The following is a 16,742-nucleotide window of genomic DNA, read 5'->3' as shown; positions in this document are numbered from 1 at the left end:
AGTGGAGGGCACTAAGCTTTTTGGATATTCTTCCTTCTTTTCTAGAGATTTTTCTCTCAGACCTCATTAACATGGTAGGGTGTACTGCATTACTATATAGTCGATTGATTGTACTTGTATTTGATCGCCACGAAGTAAAGTCGAATAGGACATGATATGACTAAAATCCCCAAAAATTCTTATAGCCGATGCTTTATTTGGAATAACACCTACAATAAGAATACACAGACACATTAAACCAAACCCTAGTTGCAAGCCATCGCTTCCGCTTTGTTCAGCTAAATATCAAGAAAAGGCTACTATTGCATGGATCGCTTTTGAGACAACGATGACATAGGACTATCAACGAAATGGGGGATGGGGAAAACTGTGACAACAGTTGTTGCCAAGGTCACACCGCTCCGAGTGCATCATGTTCACAATAAACTTAAGTTATCATCCCGACTCTTGCGCACAAATAAGTGATCTATGCGGCATCTTATTCAGGTGACCAAAGCTCGTCATTCAAAATGTATTGGATGTAGGATCGATCCCCATCAACTAAAATAAATTTGTAGGAGGAAGTTAGTCTAGAAAATGTACTTAACTTGCCATCCAAAAACAAAAACAAAAACCCTAAGAGCAGACCCTGATTCCTTCCCCTCTACAATGCGGTTGCAAAGTTGTGATTTGCAAGGCTAACGATCAAGTTTCTTTATACATATACATTGATAAAAGAGCTCCATTCCAAGAAGGACTTCCACGGATGGACTGTGCGTAGCCAATAAGTTCATAGCTTTCCTCGATCACCGCGAGATTTCTCAGCATCGAGCCCATCTCTGTGTTGACCAGCTTTCTACGACAAACGACCACCTCACGTCAAGAGCTTATGGCAATGTATTGCTTTTATTCTTTTCTTTATTTGACAGCTTTCTCTACAACCAATACTTCACATCATGCTTCTTCTTTTTTTACACATTATTAAGTCGCTTTGCTTCTTTCAATTAAGTTCCGAGATAAGTGGAGAGCACTTCTCTTCTTTCTTGACCTGAAAGAGGATGGTCCTGGCAAAATTTTAGGCGATAAATCGGGCTAAGAGAAACTCATTGTCCATGGAAAAGTTTGAGGTAATGGAATCATAAGAAATTTCTACTTTATTGCTATTTGCATAAGTGATAAGATTAGCTTTCCCAATCGTATGGAGTGACTGACATGAAGAATGTAATATATTAGTTATACAAACATTACTGGAGTTTCCCTATCCTTTTAATTGCTCCCTCTAATCGGAACCTTTAATATGAATTGGAGAAATGGTTTTGAAGAGAACTTGAGAACCATTTCGAGGAGAGAGCAAGTAAAGGAAGACACTAGAAAGGGAAGCTCTAGTAAATGTTCATGCAATTGATACGGTCTATAGATGCCCAAGTGATAACCACAGCGTGTGTGGCTAGAGGAGAAAAGCAGTCAATCTCAATGCCCCGTAAATGATAATTTGAATCGGGCTTTTTAATTCCTAGTCGGCTAAAATTTTCTTGGTGCCGTTAGTATGATTGATTGTTTTAAACCTTTATGCCCGAGCCGATGCACAAGTGCCTGCAATATTGCTAATGGCATGATAGACCAATAATGAAAGAAAATATATTTACACAAGCGCATCCTATGCGAAAATTCATAAAAGAAAATCTAATGTGGCATTTGGTTTTCTCTAACTCACATTACTTTGTACGAAGGACTGTTGTTTGTTTAGACCTCTCATATTGTACATTATTACATCGATATGAAAAAAACATGAATTCCCATGTGATAGCCGCATAGCTCCTGCTGTGCAATTAATTTCCCTTGGAATGTCACTCTCTCTGGGCAAAAGGGCAAACCCTAGACACACTTTTTCCCAACTATACAGAAGGGCATTGGGCCACAAAAGAAAATCATTTAAAAATGGCATCTTTCAGCTTCATCTGCAATAAATTCTGAACTTACCCCCGATAATCTTTTTTAATATGGTAATTAGAAAAGGTTCCATTTAACCAAGACCAAAGACCCCTGTTGGAGAATGTGGCCTTAATTATTGTTTGCTCTGTAACCAAGCAGGAAGTTATGCTGAAGCAGCTTTTTCTTTCCCACTTTATATATAGTGAAGGTGGTTGCTCTGTGCACTCTTGCAGGTTGGTCGTTGGTTGGTTGTTTTGGGGCTTCTCTGATTTCCTTTCCTTTCCTTTCTTTTATATTTTTTTGTTTTCCTTCCAATGGCTCTCTTCTTCCTTCACTCTTTCACTCTGCTCCTGTTACTTTCTTGCTTCTCTGCTTCTCTGTTTCTCTGCAATGCTTATTACCCGTTGAAGCACCGCCACCAACACCATCCCCGCTTCGCCAGCCACAACTACAGGGATGCTCTCACCAAGTCCATCCTCTTCTTTGAAGGGCAGAGATCTGGGAAGCTCCCTCGCAGCCAGAGGGTCACCTGGAGGAGAGACTCTGGCCTCTCGGATGGGTCTGCTGCCAATGTATGTCCTTTAAAGATCGCGTCTTTCTTCGGTGCTGTGTCGCTGCTGTGTCGGTTTCTCTTACTTTTTGCTCTTTCCCATCTTGTTGTGTGAGCAAGGATGGAAATGCCAAGTTGGTTTTGCTCATTTCGGGTGTGTGTGGATGGGGAAAAATGTGCAGGTGGATTTGGTGGGAGGGTACTATGATGCAGGGGACAATGTGAAATTTGGGTTCCCAATGGCGTTCACCACCACAATGCTCTCATGGAGTGTCATTGAGTTTGGTGGGTTGATGAAGGAAGAGTTGGGGCATGCCAAGGATGCCATTCGGTGGGCCACTGACTATCTCCTCAAAGCCACTGCTCATCCAGACACCATCTACGTCCAGGTCTTTCCGGCATTCTCTTCTTTTCTTCTGCACTCTTTTTTTTGGGCGATACTTGAGTGGAACAAGTTGAATGTGCTTTAGGGGATGGAAAGAGTGGAAAAAAAAGTGCATTTCTTTATGTTTCTGCATCATCTGCTTTCAACAAGTCTTGGGTTTTTTAGATGGAGAGGACCCAAAAAAGAAACAGATAAGAGGGGCTGATGGATTTTGGGTTTTTCGGCCTCGTGTTTGTTCTTTTTAAGGTGGGTGATGCTAACAAGGACCACTCATGTTGGGAGAGACCAGAGGATATGGACACACCGAGGAGTGTGTACAAGATAGACAGGAACAACCCTGGCTCTGATGTGGCCGGCGAAACAGCTGCTGCTCTTGCTGCTGCCTCCTTGGTCTTCAGGAGGAGTGACCCCACTTACTCTAGGCTCCTGGTCAGGAGGGCCATCAGTGTAAGTAACAAATCCCATTAATCACAATCTTAAATCTTAAAAAAGGACAAGTTTTAAGTGTTTGCATGAACATGTTGGATAACTACCTCTTTAATCATTAACATGTTGGATAACTACCTCTTTAATCATTCCCTGGTATATTTCAAATCCACCAGGTTTTCCAGTTTGCTGATAAGTACAGAGGATCTTACAGCAACGGGCTGAAGAATGTTGTGTGCCCCTTCTATTGCTCTTTCTCTGGTTACCAGGTGAATTTCTTCACATTCCCCCAAGAAAGAATTTTTGCTCCATTTGGCACCCCGATTAAAAAGATTAGATTTTTTTTTTATAGAGTTCTACAAGCAATGCCAAATTACTGATCAATTGATTGACATGTTCCACCCAAAATAACTAAGTGTTGGTGTGTGCAAAACGAATGGGACAGGATGAGTTGTTGTGGGGCGCTGCTTGGCTGCATAAGGCCACAAAGAACCCAACTTTTCTCGACTACATTCAAGTGAATGGACAGACCCTTGGAGCTGCTGAATATGACAACACCTTTGGTTGGGACAACAAGCACGCCGGCGCCAGAATTCTGCTCTCCAAGGTGAGTGTCCCCCATCTCGGGACTATTTTCGCTTCCGGTTTCATCGTCCCTCGGCGTTTCGCGGGGCGATTACGTGGTTTTTGGTCCCTTGACTAATTTCTTGTTTTGGTGTGATTTTTCAGGCATTCTTGGTGCAGAATGTGCAGTCTCTCCATGACTACAAGGGCCACGCGGATAACTTCATCTGCTCTGTCATACCGGGGGCTTCTTCTGCTCAATACACCCCAGGTGACCCACTCTCTGTCTCTATCAAAATCATAATTTGTCTTTTATCTGTAACGGCTAGTCATGATGATTTTTGGATACTTGTGAACACATGTATAGGCGGCCTTCTGTTCAAGATGAGTGATGGCAACATGCAGTATGTGACCTCCACCTCCTTCTTGCTCGTGACCTACGCCAAGTACTTAACCTCGGCGAACATGTTCGTCAATTGTGGAGGCACCACCATCACTCCGAGCAGACTCCGCAACATCGCCAAGAAACAGGTAAAAAAAGATAAATGACCTCACATTTCTCTTGTAGTTTTCAATTCATGGAACTTTACCATGAACCGTGTAATGGACACGTTCGAAATCGGATCTTCCCGTCTTAGTAAGTGGATTTCGACACTCATTAGTTAATGTGACTTAATATTTATCCTGTGTTATATTTATAGGTGGACTATCTACTTGGGGACAACCCCTTGAGAATGTCCTACATGGTGGGGTACGGCCCGCGATACCCGCAGAGGATCCACCACAGGGGATCGTCCCTCCCTTCGGTCGCCTCCCACCCGGCAAAGATCCAGTGCTCCTCGGGCTTCAACTTCATGAACTCGCAGTCGCCCAACCCGAACATCCATGTGGGCGCAATAGTGGGCGGGCCAGACCAGCACGACCGGTTCCCGGATCAACGGTCCGATTACGAGCAGTCTGAGCCATCTACCTACATGAATGCGCCCCTGGTTGGCGCGCTGGCTTATCTAGCCCACTCTTTCGGGCAGCTCTAGGCTTATCTAGCCCGGACCATCGTTTTTTTAACTTCTCCTTTTCCCTTTCTTCTTGTATTTTAGTATGGAAGTCGAGATTAGGGTCCTGAAAAGGTGCAATGGGGCTGAAGAGACATGGCCTAAAAAAAATGGGTCAGAGTCGAGCCTCGCGCCTTCGAAACACACCAGTGGCTAAGGTGTAGATAGGTGGTTTTAGATCTTTCACGTGCTGTGTCGTGTCGTGTGAGTCCAAGTTTCGTGCCAGGAACGGCGCTTCTGCAAGGAAAAAAGGGTCGTCGCGACTGTCTTGTTTAATGGCACACAACTTGGTTCTTGAAATGATGTAACTGCTCTGTTTTTTGGAGGGTTTGTTACTCTTGGTGTTTTTTGGAACTTGCAATCCTGTCCTCTAGTGCCTCAACACAGCACATGGCACACCTCGGCTCTCTCTCTCTCTCTCTCACTCTCTCTCTCTCTCTCTCAACACATTACACTTTTCCCAGACAAACGGATATGACCCAGTAAGATATCTCTGACAAGTAGCACTACGCGAAAATGAAGCGCCAATTGACAATTCTTTGGAAAACTAGCGAAACTCACAATTGTAAGTTCAAGTTTTATTAGGAGCACTCGGGGAGTAAAAATTGAATACGTGAAATGGAGAGATACTTTCTTAACGTCAGGTGCAGATTGCTTGCTCGCTCACTTGGAGTTCGGTTTTGGATTGAATATAGACTCCAAACTACTACTAGAATGTATCCATTGAATGGTAACTCATGTCGATTGAGGATTTTCTCTTGACATTTGAACCGGGGAGTGAAATTCCTTTGTGGTAAAACAAAACATTTCCAATGTTAAAGGAACTAGCAAAGCGGAAGGAGGAGAGGAGAGAAACTCAGGCTTGGGGGCATCCAAGGTAAGCTGATAAATTTAAGGGGACAAGGGGATAATGTTGTTGTTCCTGGGAAAACGTAAACTAAGGTACCAAGTTGCTGTGTTTTAGTCTAACGAGCGATTGACCGTTGAAAAGTGAAGAGGGGGGAAGAGAGAGGGAGAGCTGAACACGTGACCAGTCGTCTTCCGATGCCATATTGAGTAGTCAAAAAGCCTGGCGTGTTTTTGCAGGGGTGCAACAGCAGAGCGTCAGGGCTTAATTAAAAAGCAGAGAGAGTCGCCCGTTCGAGATCACGCACATGGCCCAGCAGAATAAGATCGAGTGCCCGGAGAGAGACATTCCCCCATTGACTCGGACTCACAAATGATGGGCAGATTAACTCCTAAACTTCAATTAATTCGTTTCAATATTAAACATTTGTTAAAGAGTATAATCAAGTTTTATAATTTAGGAATTGTTTGTCAAAAGGACTTGAAGGGTATAGTCGAATTTGGGACTCGGTTACGTTTCGCGCGCAAAGTTTGAGGATGCACTTCTCCAAATTAAGCATACACAAGTTAGAGCACAGCATGCAAAAGCAAGTCGCGCGCACACACCTGGGTGGGTGATCGAGCGTTTCATTGGAGGGTATGAAGTTTGATAATGCATAGGTTATTTCACATTCAACCTCGTTACAGATATCAGCAATTCAGCATCTTAGGATCGGAACTCGTGATGCATATACATTACTGTCTCAAGACAACTATAACTGCAGCATCCTTTGGGAAAACCGTTCTTCGCTCGAGACCGCAGTGACAACCTCGCTGCAGAATTATTTTACTGATACCATCATATGAAGGGCGTGAACTCTGCCCCCAGATTATTCAATACAGCATGCTCATGCTTCTGCATCGGAGTGAAAGACAGCAATATTTACAAAGTGGTTGCCCCCGTGTGACAACCCTCTCGAGCTTTCATACTTCGTCGATGCCGCCAGATTAATGGGGTTCATCAGTTGCCAAGGGAACAGTTTTCACCTGAAACAAAGCAAGCATAAAGCATTTGGACACAGTCGAGCTTTCTTCCCCGATCAGTGAAGAAGAGTAGCGAGATTAGCCTACATACTTGCATTCAGGTATTAAGAAACTGATACACAGCAATTGAGGTAGAGACGTCTTAGCCTTATTGAAAATTTGATTATGTTCAGCTTACAGCGAGAAGAAATAACAATTTGCCTATTGAAAACCAAAACATTTTGTCATTAGTGTTGTTTCCATTTTCCACCTTAGCATATCTAGTACAAAATATAGTTGCTATGTTATATTGAGGCTAATTTCTATCAAATCTTCACATTATCGACAGTAATTGTAATTAAAGGGAATTAGTAAAGCCCTCGTAGAAATTTTATCTGATCAAAGCCTGACATCTGAACAAAATTATCCGGCAAAACTGTTGAATCTTGCAAAGAAACAACTAAATCGCAAGATTCGCAACAGGCTGTAGACAAAATACTCGGACAGGATCATTTCTGACTGATGTTAAACCAATAGATACAAAAACAATCCATTGTCAAATTGTTGGTGGAAGTAAGATTAAATGTTCCTAGATTAGTTTTAACAAAGCAAGGTGGGATGAAGAGAGTTTCAATATATGATAAATATGCTATCTCAGTTTCCCAAACCTACAGCCAGGGGCCAAATATAAATTTTTACCTTTTTCTTGGCCAAACATTATATCATCTACTGCCTCATTGCATTTTGGCATTGCCATATAAAGCGTTGTTACTCAAGATATACGCAGATCAGCTCAGGACCCTCATTTACATTGAAAGATTGAAAAATGAGTACGGCGCTAAGTTAAAATAGTGACAAATATATCCAGTATGACAAGAATTGTCTTCCAGAAACTTACCAATTCCCGGAATTTAAGAATGTAGAACATCTCAAGATATCGCCGGGTCTCACGCCTCTCGAGCTTTGAAACATACTTCCAGAAGCCATAAACCCCCGCCAGTGTCATCAGCCTCTCTGAATAAATCTTCCAGGTGTACCTACAGTGTAAAAATTTCACGTCATTAAGAATCAGAGAATGCATGTCCAAAACAATTACTTCAGCAAGTATGTGTCCACTAAAATTTGACACATCCCAGAATGATTCGTGATTCGGATACCACATATATCAGAAGCTACTAGTCTCCTAACCTTTCATAGATCCTCTGAAGCCCAGCATCAGAGATTTTATTCCAGTGACTGGGGTCCTCTTTACATTGCTCAAAGAAATCTGTCAGTAATGTGGCAGCCTGGTCAGGATGATATGGATCAATATGAAATCCTGATACACCGTGTTCAATTATCTCTGCTGGACCACCATGACAAGTGGCAAATGTTGGAAGGCCACATGTCATAGCCTCAACGACCGTAAGCCCAAAAGCTTCATAAAAAGCCGGCTACAAACAGGAAGAAGAGTTAGAAGCGAAAAGGTTGGTCTAGATGAAGCATCAATATAATCCATGAGATTAAATGTTTGTCGCACAAAGTGCAAGTTCAGAAACCACCTGAACAAAAACACCTTTTGTGTCTGCTATATAGCGGTAAAGCTCTCCATTACGTGCCCGATTTGTTTGGGCCGCTATCCAACGAAATTGACCATCCAAATTGTATTTCTTCATCAGTTCGTGCATCTTTTCGATTTCTCCTATCTCTTCTCTGTCCTTGGACTTCTTCACATCAATGTAACCAGCCACCAGTACAAGATTTGCTAGTTCCCTCAATTTTGAATTCTTAGCATAGCATTCAACCAGCCCTGTCATATTCTTCACTTTGTCCAGCCTTGCCATGGAAAAGATCATGGGCTTGGACCGATCAGACAATGATCCTCTGCAGCAATTCAATCAAGTAATGTAATTAGCAACCTATTATATTTCTTTTGCCAATAAAGGTGATAGAATATTTTTTTACTAACAACCATTTTTCTGTTACCATAAAAAGCGAGCTTGCATTTATATAGTAAGAACAATATCTCTCCTCCCAATAATCATGGTGAAGATATTAACAAGAGAAAGTGCAGAACCTAATGAGATTACAAATGATACATCGACTCTTAATTTCGAGGCATGGAACTGGGCTTTTCTACTCTGGTTACTCAACTTTATTTTGAAAATACAGATATAATCCTAGAAAAACATAGCTCACTATGACAAAAAAGCACATATTTTCTCAAATGAACAATCACACATGTCATTGAGTTATAGCATTTCTAATGCGACAGCAATTATCTTGACTGCGTAATGAGGGCAAGAGGCTTCCGGTTAAAAGACAAATTAAGAACATGAATAAGACTCACATGTGCTCATCATTTTGTTCAGGATCAAATAACAGCTTTTCTATTGATCCATGCAAAGCTGTGAGTCTCTTCTGCTTTTCAAAGTAGGGGAAATAGATGCACATATCTGCCCCAGGAGAGACAATGTTGAACTTCGGATCAAAAACATCAATTCCATGAACAACTCTGTACTGCCCTGGAAGAGTGAAAGCAGTGTGGCTCTCATACTGGCCAACAGTATTCTTCCTGAGGGAAGAGCAAAGTTATTAGAAATAATGCAGAGAGTGAGAAAACAAAAATCTAGGAAATCCATAATTAGTGTCCAAATGTAATTTAACAATTCCAATTCCCAAATGCACAATAGTTCCCCCAGGATACAGAACTATGTAAAGTTTTGCACAATCACTATAACCACCTAGGAAAAATATAATCCAACATGTAACTGAGAATGAAAACCACTGCACATTCTATAAGTCAAAACCACTTTTTAGGTGAAATTCTGCTCATAATTCCCAAAAAAAAGTTACACATTTCTCTGTTGTATGCTTGAATCAGTTCACTGTCAAAGACATTTCCATGCAGCCTGACCCGTGACACTGTTGTCAGCTGCTTAAATCATACATTTATTGTAACAATAGTTGAAAGCTGACAAAACTTTTGCAGAAACTCGATGTCCACATATTGAAGGACTTATGAACCATATAAAATATTATTGTGGAGATTCCATTCTTTCACTACCATAGAATGAGAACTTTATATGACCCCGAATGACAATATTCTCGCCAGTTAGCACTTGGGAGATATATTTAAGGGGTTCCATTTCTCCAAGAAAGAATAGAAAGCTTTATATGCTCAGCTAAATTTGGATGCATTTTCTAAAACAAATTGAAACTCTAACTAAATATGTTCAATCGCCAATTAAAATAGATTGCTTCTAACAGGATTCATCCTGCTGCCTCATATATAAATGAAACTAGGATGCCTCAATCTGGAATTTGCATGTCCAACATTGATAATCTCCGATAATCCTATTCCTGTCGCTCAGGAAAACTTTCTACTTCAAAAATCCAAAGGTGCATAGATTAGACAATGAAAGGAGATGATGAACAAGGGCCTCAATGACTAGAAAAGGACATATCTACCTCAACTATCCATTAAGATAAGGAACTGGCTTACAAGGAAGAAACAAGAAGGAAAGTTGTTTTCTCCTTATCTAATTGTTGTTGCTTTTTCCCTTGATTGGATAATTTAATATAATTTGGTCAACAATTTCTCTTCATTTTAAGAAGATCAACTTATGAAGCACTTTCAGTTGATAATGAATTGGATTTTCAGAATTTCAGGTTGCTTAATCTTAAGATCACACAAGTATCTGTAGGATTAACATTTTCAACTTCAATCACATCAATTTTCTAAAAGTTCTATGTTATAGGTCTTTTTCAGCTTTAATCAGCATGCACATTAGTGGCCATGCAAATTGATCACATTCAGAAGCAACTTATCCGTACTTATCAAATGTCAGATAACTATGTGGTGAGCGACATACTACATTCACGATCACATCCAACCTTTTTATTTTTATTTTTTTTTGGCATTCAAGTGGTATCTAGGCTAGCTTTTGCGCACCTCGACTGGCCTACTAACCGGGGAAATCTCACAAGATATGTAAGTAATGTAACCAATCTACAACGAACAATTCTTGTATTCAGGAAAAGGAAAACTTACGTTCCTGCAATTTCTTGGTATGTGCTAGTGATGATAAAGTCCGCATTATTCATGGCTAGTAAGTCAGCAGTAAATTGACATGAAAAGTGGTACTTCTCATCAAACTTTTTCCAGTATATGTCAGAGTCCGGATATTTTGTCTTCTCCAGAGCATGTGCTATGGTGCACTGCATACATGAAATGTGTTAACAATTATTATTTGAAGAGACTAGTGTGACGGCAGAAGTTGCTAAAATAAATAAGGAAATGGAAAAACTGCTAACCTGCGTGACTCCCATTTTATAAGCCAATAACGAAGCAACAAGATTACCATCACTATAGTTCCCAATTATAAAATCAGGAAATGCTTGTAACTCGGCTGTAATTTCATGTGCTGCATCCTGTTCAAAATCAAACAAACATTAACAGGGGCCGTTGAGAAATCTTCCATTTCTAATCAAACCAATTCATTATCTCAGATTCAGAAAATCATAAATGGTGCCACCGAGGGACACCCAATTGCATTTTGTTGTATCACATGAATAACTAAGAGTATGACCATCTAATAATAGTTGAGGGATTACAAAATTATGGAAGGATGAGAAACGGCACCAGTGATGACCATAGCAGTGAGTCAGTGACTAAATATACAAATAGTCAACCAAATAAGCATGGAATACAATTGGTGGTATAATATTCATGCAGTACACAGTTCCGCAATAATTAAAGAGATCCAATAATGCAGGATTTACTTGGCAGCTCTGCAATTGAAATTATTCCATGTTATCTGAATGAACTACCAGTCAGCCAACAATCAGCCGAATGTATAGAGATGCCAAGTCTTGCAATGGAAAGATCGTCAAAATGCACAGCCAGGTGATGGAAGGGAGAAACTGAGAGAAAGCTAGTTGCTAGTGGTTGAGAAAGAAAGCATCAATACTCACGACTCAAGAACAATAAGAATATAACAAAGTGTAAACCAGAAATCAAAGGAAATAAAAGTTCTGTCAGGGTATCTCTGGTATTAAAATATATGTCTGGAAACATTAGTAAGAACATGAGGAAGTACTCAAGCAATCCTGTAAAATTTACCATGGCAAACGTCTCCAGATAAGGCCACACATCAAACCGAGAGATCCATTTACGCAGAATTCCTTGCTCAGATCTGAAAGGAACTCGCAAGATATAACTATGTTCTGTTCCACTAACTCTTTCAAGCCGCTGATTACAGGAAGTTCCCTTTGAATCAGGTATTAGCCTAGTAACCTGGTAAAGACAGAAAAACATCTGTAAAGAACAAAGGATGAACCACTCAATTTATAAGATACATATACAGAAACTTACAATAAGGATTTTGGGAGCAATATCCAGCCCCTGCTTCTGTATCCTCAGTAACATTTCACTCTCCAAGGCACGGACTTGATCCAGTATGTAAACAACCTACAAATTCAAGACGACTAACTAAATAACTTTAAAGAAGAATGCTCCTTGTAACAATTAAAGAAAATACTGATTTGTCTTTAGTCATACATACATTAGCGAATGCAGAGGAATTTACAAGATCGCTAAGCACTCTTGCACTTGTGACTGAAATAATCTACAAGCCCTATTTACCAAAATGAACAAACAATCACCTGCCCACCGGTGTCAGGTAAACCCAACACATTTGCTTGCCCAAAGTATCCATGGGGAGACAAAATGACAACGTTAAACACCATAGGTATCCTCCCAAGAAATGTTTCTAGAGTAGAGGGATCAGGAGCCTGGAGTATATCCAATAGGAGATGCATCATTTCTAGTACCCTCGCTGCAGTATCACCCCACCCTCTCTCAAATCCCATACCTTGTAACCTGCATAAATTTAGAGCAGAGAAGGCAAGATACATAGCATTAGACTTCAAAAGTATTTCTGCCAAGTTTGTTTATATTCATAAGAGAATCATGTCAAGGAGTGTACACATATTCAGTTTCAGAGTATGGTGTATCAGGTGACAGTTTAGAAAGATAATCTTCTGCTTTAGCCAAAGCAGACTGAAGCCTTGAGATGCTCTGTAGTCTATCATTCAGCATCAGTGTCTGCACAGAAAGCATAGTCAAAGTGGATCACTGTGCCAAAAACATATAGCAAGACAAAGTATTAAGACTCCAATTGGGCGAAGAAAAGGAATGGACGAGGACTGCAATTGTACATCTCCAATCTGACTCAATACCGGTAGTAGTGCTAAATACTGATTAGTAATATTATCACAACAGCAGATAATTACATTCCAACAAAGTTATCTCTTGTGGACTTACATGTCCTTTATATTTGTGTGCTCGAAGAAAATCAAGTAATGGCTCCAAACAGTCTTTGTTGCGAAACATAATCGACGAGAGATGACGATTGAGAAATTGAACACCATTTCCAATGGATGAGGACCGATTTGGGCGGGGAAAACTTGCATTGAATGGCTCAAAATCAAGCTCAAGAACAAAACTGTCTTCAGACCTATCAAATATGAGGAAGAAATAAGTTTAAAATATTTGATTCATCATTCAATCACCTAAGAAAGAGCTCAGTTGTATGTGTCTATTTTTACAAAGAAAATACGAGATGCTTACTTGCCATCCACAAGTTCTTCCTTGAACCTGAGATACTCTGAAACAGTCAGTTGCTCTACACTCAGTTCGTAGACATTAACGCGGATATATTCCCATACACCAGGCCTTGGACGAACTGCTATAGCCACGAAAGGAGGTAAAACTATGGCTTCCTATCATCAGTATCACATATATCACACATTAAGAACGTAATGGAGAAAACAAAAGCAAAAGTAATCATTACAATAAAAAAGAGTCGCAAAGGGCAAAACAATAAAGATTTCAGGTCTCAAGAGGTATGAAAACAACTATTTCTAGGTGTGGTCTTCGGTTGGTTCATCCACTACTAACCAGGAGGAAGAGCGACAATACTCAGTCTTGACATATTCATCAGAAATGAGCTCTCGTAGCAAAAGACTTAATGTGAAAAAAGGAAAACACACTTAAAAAGGTTTTAGCATACTTCAAACACCACCTAAAAGGAGAGAAGCAGGCACATCATGACAGTTTTAAACCATCTTCTGTAATGAGAACCAAATAAGAAAGAAATTCAATGTCTTTTGTAGTAAGATCCTTATTTTAGTTACCATTGAGAAAAGGTTCAACGAGACAAAAATTCAAGATGCTTTTTCCATTTCTGATGGTTCACATTTAGATCGGCTCTGCAGTCGCAATACCTAACATGGTTTTCAAATCATACAGGTTGATGGTTAGTTACAAGGTCCTCCTTATATAGCCTCTCAAGACTTATCAAATAACCGTGGTGAAGCACAATGCCTGTCAATCAACAATCAGACAGATCTCTTAGAAAGCCAAAACTCAGCTTCAAGTTATTCTTACTCAAGAATCGGAAAAAATCAAATTTATAAAACAGAAATACACTCCAAAATTTGTAAGTTCAATGTTCAATAGCAGAGAAATTAAAATATAATGCTTAACATGAACACCATTTTCAATCGTTTTCTGGTCAGCAAAACAATTATAATCTTCACCGAAATAAACTGTGGAGAGTATTGATATACCTGTGCGGATTTCAAGACCTCACTGAAGGGGCCATCGCTAAGAGAGTTTTTCCCTTCATCCTCGCGGATGATGTTCTCGAGCTCGTCCAGCAAATGATGCGGCTGCAGAATCCCCTTCCCCTGAGCCACATACCTTCGCGAACAAAATACGATACAAACTCAATCAATCGTCAAAAAAATTCGACCATCGTTCTCAAAATAAGCCGAGAAAGTCTCTCTCCGAGAAACGAAGCGAAGCTCTGATTTTCCAACAGGACTGCATCGGCGCTCTCGCTCTGTCTTGGTCCCAAGGAAACAGAGGAGCACAAGAACGAAAAACTCGAATCAAACTCAAAAGTCAAAAGGGTTTCCACTTCACCTAGTTTCCTCCCCTCTGGTGTCGTAATTTCACCGTAACCAAACACAACCCAGTTCACGGCGAAACAAGCTTCGAGCGAGAGGAAACCAACAAAAAGAAAAACAAACAAAAAAAAAGAAGAAGGAAAAACCTGGAGAGGAGCGAGACGAGTTCGTTCCTGTGACCGGAGAGAGTGTCCTCAACCCGCTCTCTGATGCTCGGAATTCGACCCAGTTTCGGAGCCGCCATGAGAGAACACAGTCACCTTCGAACCCTCCTCCTCAAACTGATCAAAGAACAGAGCAGGAACCCAAGAATTCGCCAAGCGAAGCGCAACGATGAATCGAGCTTTTGCTAACAACCGGATAGAGGTGTGTGTATATATACGTTACGTATCTGGGTTTCGGAAGCGAAGTGCTTGGTGTGGGAGCGTGAATTGGGCAAAGCGTCGAGCGACGAGAGAGGACGAGGGAATAAATAGCGGCGGGGTTGGACTCGGGGAACTGCTAATGGCGACGTCTGCTTTGGAGCACGAAGCAAGTGGACAAAAGATGAGGCGCCACCACCACCACCACCGTCACCGTCCTAGTGCAATGCTCACGCCCTGTAAAGTGGGGCGGCGAGAGAGAGAGAGAGAGGCGTGATTGATGGGAACAGAGAAACCAGCAAAGAGGAAAGAGATAGAGAGAACGAGAAAACAGGGGACACTTGGCGGTTGGCGCTTCCGGTTTCTCCTTTTCGTATTTCCTCGGAAAAGCTTGACATGACACAAAATGAAAATTAGAAAAGATTCCGCAATTATTAATCATACAAACCTCAATGATTGAGACAATACCGTCCCACATGTAAATTTACACAGATTTTTCAATATCTTCTAAAAATAACAGAAAAAATTATCCGCTAAACGCATTGCGATTTTATCAATTTATTCATAAACATTTTTAATTATATTAATTAAGTCATAAACATTTTCATGTTTTACTAATTGAATTCATTCGGTCAATTTTAATAGGAAATCGCTAACGCGAATACTGACCGTCTTATATGGCACATCTAGCGTTGACGTAAATAATTTTTAATAACTTTTTTCGAATTCTATGATTAATTTTCTATCTTTCTCTCTTTTTCTTCTCCTCTTTTCCTTCTTTACTTTTTTCTTTTTTTTCTTTTCGAATTCTTTTTTTTTATTTTGGGTTAATACCACGAAAAATCTCAAATTTGTACACTTGTGATAATTTTATCCAAAACTATTTTTTTTACCACAAAAAATCCCGAGCTAATACATTTGTGATAATTTTACCCCGAACGAATTTTTCGACTACCAAAAATCGCAAACTGGTACATTTGTGACAATTTTACCCCGAACTAATTTTTTGACCATTAAAAACTCTAAACTGGTATATTTGTGACAAATTTACCCTCCGTTGGTGTCCGTTAAATTGGATTAATATCATGAAAAATCACAAATTGGTAAACTTATGACAAACAGATGGGTAAAACTCAAAATCAGTACACCTATCAATTACCACATGTTATTAAACTTAGCAATTTGATAGTAAAATTTAACGGAAACTAACGGAGGGTAAATTTGTTACAGGTGTACCAATTTGGGATTTTTTGTTGTCAAAAAATTAGTTCGGGGGTAAAATTGTCATAGGTGTACCAGTGTGGAGTTTTTGATGGTCAAAAAAATAGTTCAGGATAAAATTGTCACAGGTGTACCAGTTTGGGGTTTTTTGTGATCGAAAAAATAATTTTGTGTAATTTTGTCACAGGTGCACCAATTTGGAGTTTTTCATGGTATTAACCCTTTTATTTTTCGACTAGTTCGATCCAATTTCAATCGTTTCTTGGAAATTTCTGACCAGTTCCCAAGGTATGCCGATATCCTGAGTTCATTTTTTGTCTTATTTTCTCCATATATGCTCTCCAAGTGTTTGAGTTGGTATAGTGCATATAATGAATAAATTTTGTAAGCATTGTTGCCAACTTGGTCATCTGGCATCCAATTGTTATCGATTACGACATAAGCAACCAATCAGGTGGAACAATCAA

At 40.1% G+C, this 16,742-nt stretch overlaps 2 protein-coding genes across 2 annotated transcripts; one reads left to right on the top strand and one right to left on the bottom strand.

Moving 5' to 3' along the window:
• The first annotated feature begins 2,123 nt into the window (after positions 1–2,123).
• Positions 2,124–5,242, top strand: LOC115676158 (endoglucanase 17). The gene is made up of 8 exons (XM_030599043.2): positions 2,124–2,483; positions 2,644–2,850; positions 3,093–3,293; positions 3,449–3,541; positions 3,718–3,879; positions 4,002–4,107; positions 4,204–4,367; positions 4,538–5,242. The coding sequence occupies exons 1-8, from the start codon at positions 2,226–2,228 to the stop codon at positions 4,868–4,870; spliced, it is 1,524 nt and encodes a 507-aa protein (XP_030454903.2). The 5' UTR covers positions 2,124–2,225; the 3' UTR covers positions 4,871–5,242.
• A 1,137-nt stretch (positions 5,243–6,379) lies between these two features.
• Positions 6,380–15,255, bottom strand: LOC115676157 (sucrose synthase 2). The gene is made up of 15 exons (XM_030599042.2): positions 14,839–15,255; positions 14,351–14,483; positions 13,350–13,501; positions 13,044–13,236; positions 12,706–12,824; positions 12,383–12,599; positions 12,093–12,188; positions 11,841–12,014; positions 11,033–11,149; positions 10,770–10,936; positions 9,066–9,290; positions 8,278–8,599; positions 7,925–8,169; positions 7,635–7,773; positions 6,380–6,760 (listed from the first exon to the last, which is right to left on the bottom strand). The coding sequence occupies exons 1-15, from the start codon at positions 14,934–14,936 to the stop codon at positions 6,722–6,724; spliced, it is 2,436 nt and encodes an 811-aa protein (XP_030454902.1). The 5' UTR covers positions 14,937–15,255; the 3' UTR covers positions 6,380–6,721.
• Between the last annotated feature and the right edge of the window lie 1,487 nt (positions 15,256–16,742).

Source organism: Syzygium oleosum, unplaced genomic scaffold, assembly GCF_021117445.2.
Source record: "Syzygium oleosum isolate NSW1041296 unplaced genomic scaffold, Sole_v2.1 Sole_v2.01, whole genome shotgun sequence".
In the NCBI taxonomy this organism is placed as follows: Eukaryota; Viridiplantae; Streptophyta; class Magnoliopsida; order Myrtales; family Myrtaceae; genus Syzygium; species Syzygium oleosum.
Note: the sequence above shows the minus strand (reverse complement) of the source record. Positions and strands in the feature narration are given on the sequence as shown.

Coding starts and splice junctions, on each gene's coding strand:
- LOC115676158 (XM_030599043.2), top strand. CDS start 2,226: ATGGCTCTCTTCTTCCTTCACTCTTTCACTCTGCTCCTGTTACTTTCT. Junction 2,484..2,643: donor CGGATGGGTCTGCTGCCAAT/GTATGTCCTTTA, acceptor AAAAATGTGCAG/GTGGATTTGGTGGGAGGGTA. Junction 4,368..4,537: donor GCAACATCGCCAAGAAACAG/GTAAAAAAAGAT, acceptor TTATATTTATAG/GTGGACTATCTACTTGGGGA.
- LOC115676157 (XM_030599042.2), bottom strand. CDS start 14,936: ATGGCGGCTCCGAAACTGGGTCGAATTCCGAGCATCAGAGAGCGGGTT. Junction 11,150..11,840: donor ATCTGGAGACGTTTGCCATG/GTAAATTTTACA, acceptor GATTTTGAACAG/GATGCAGCACATGAAATTAC. Junction 7,774..7,924: donor CTTCAGAGGATCTATGAAAG/GTTAGGAGACTA, acceptor TTTACACTGTAG/GTACACCTGGAAGATTTATT.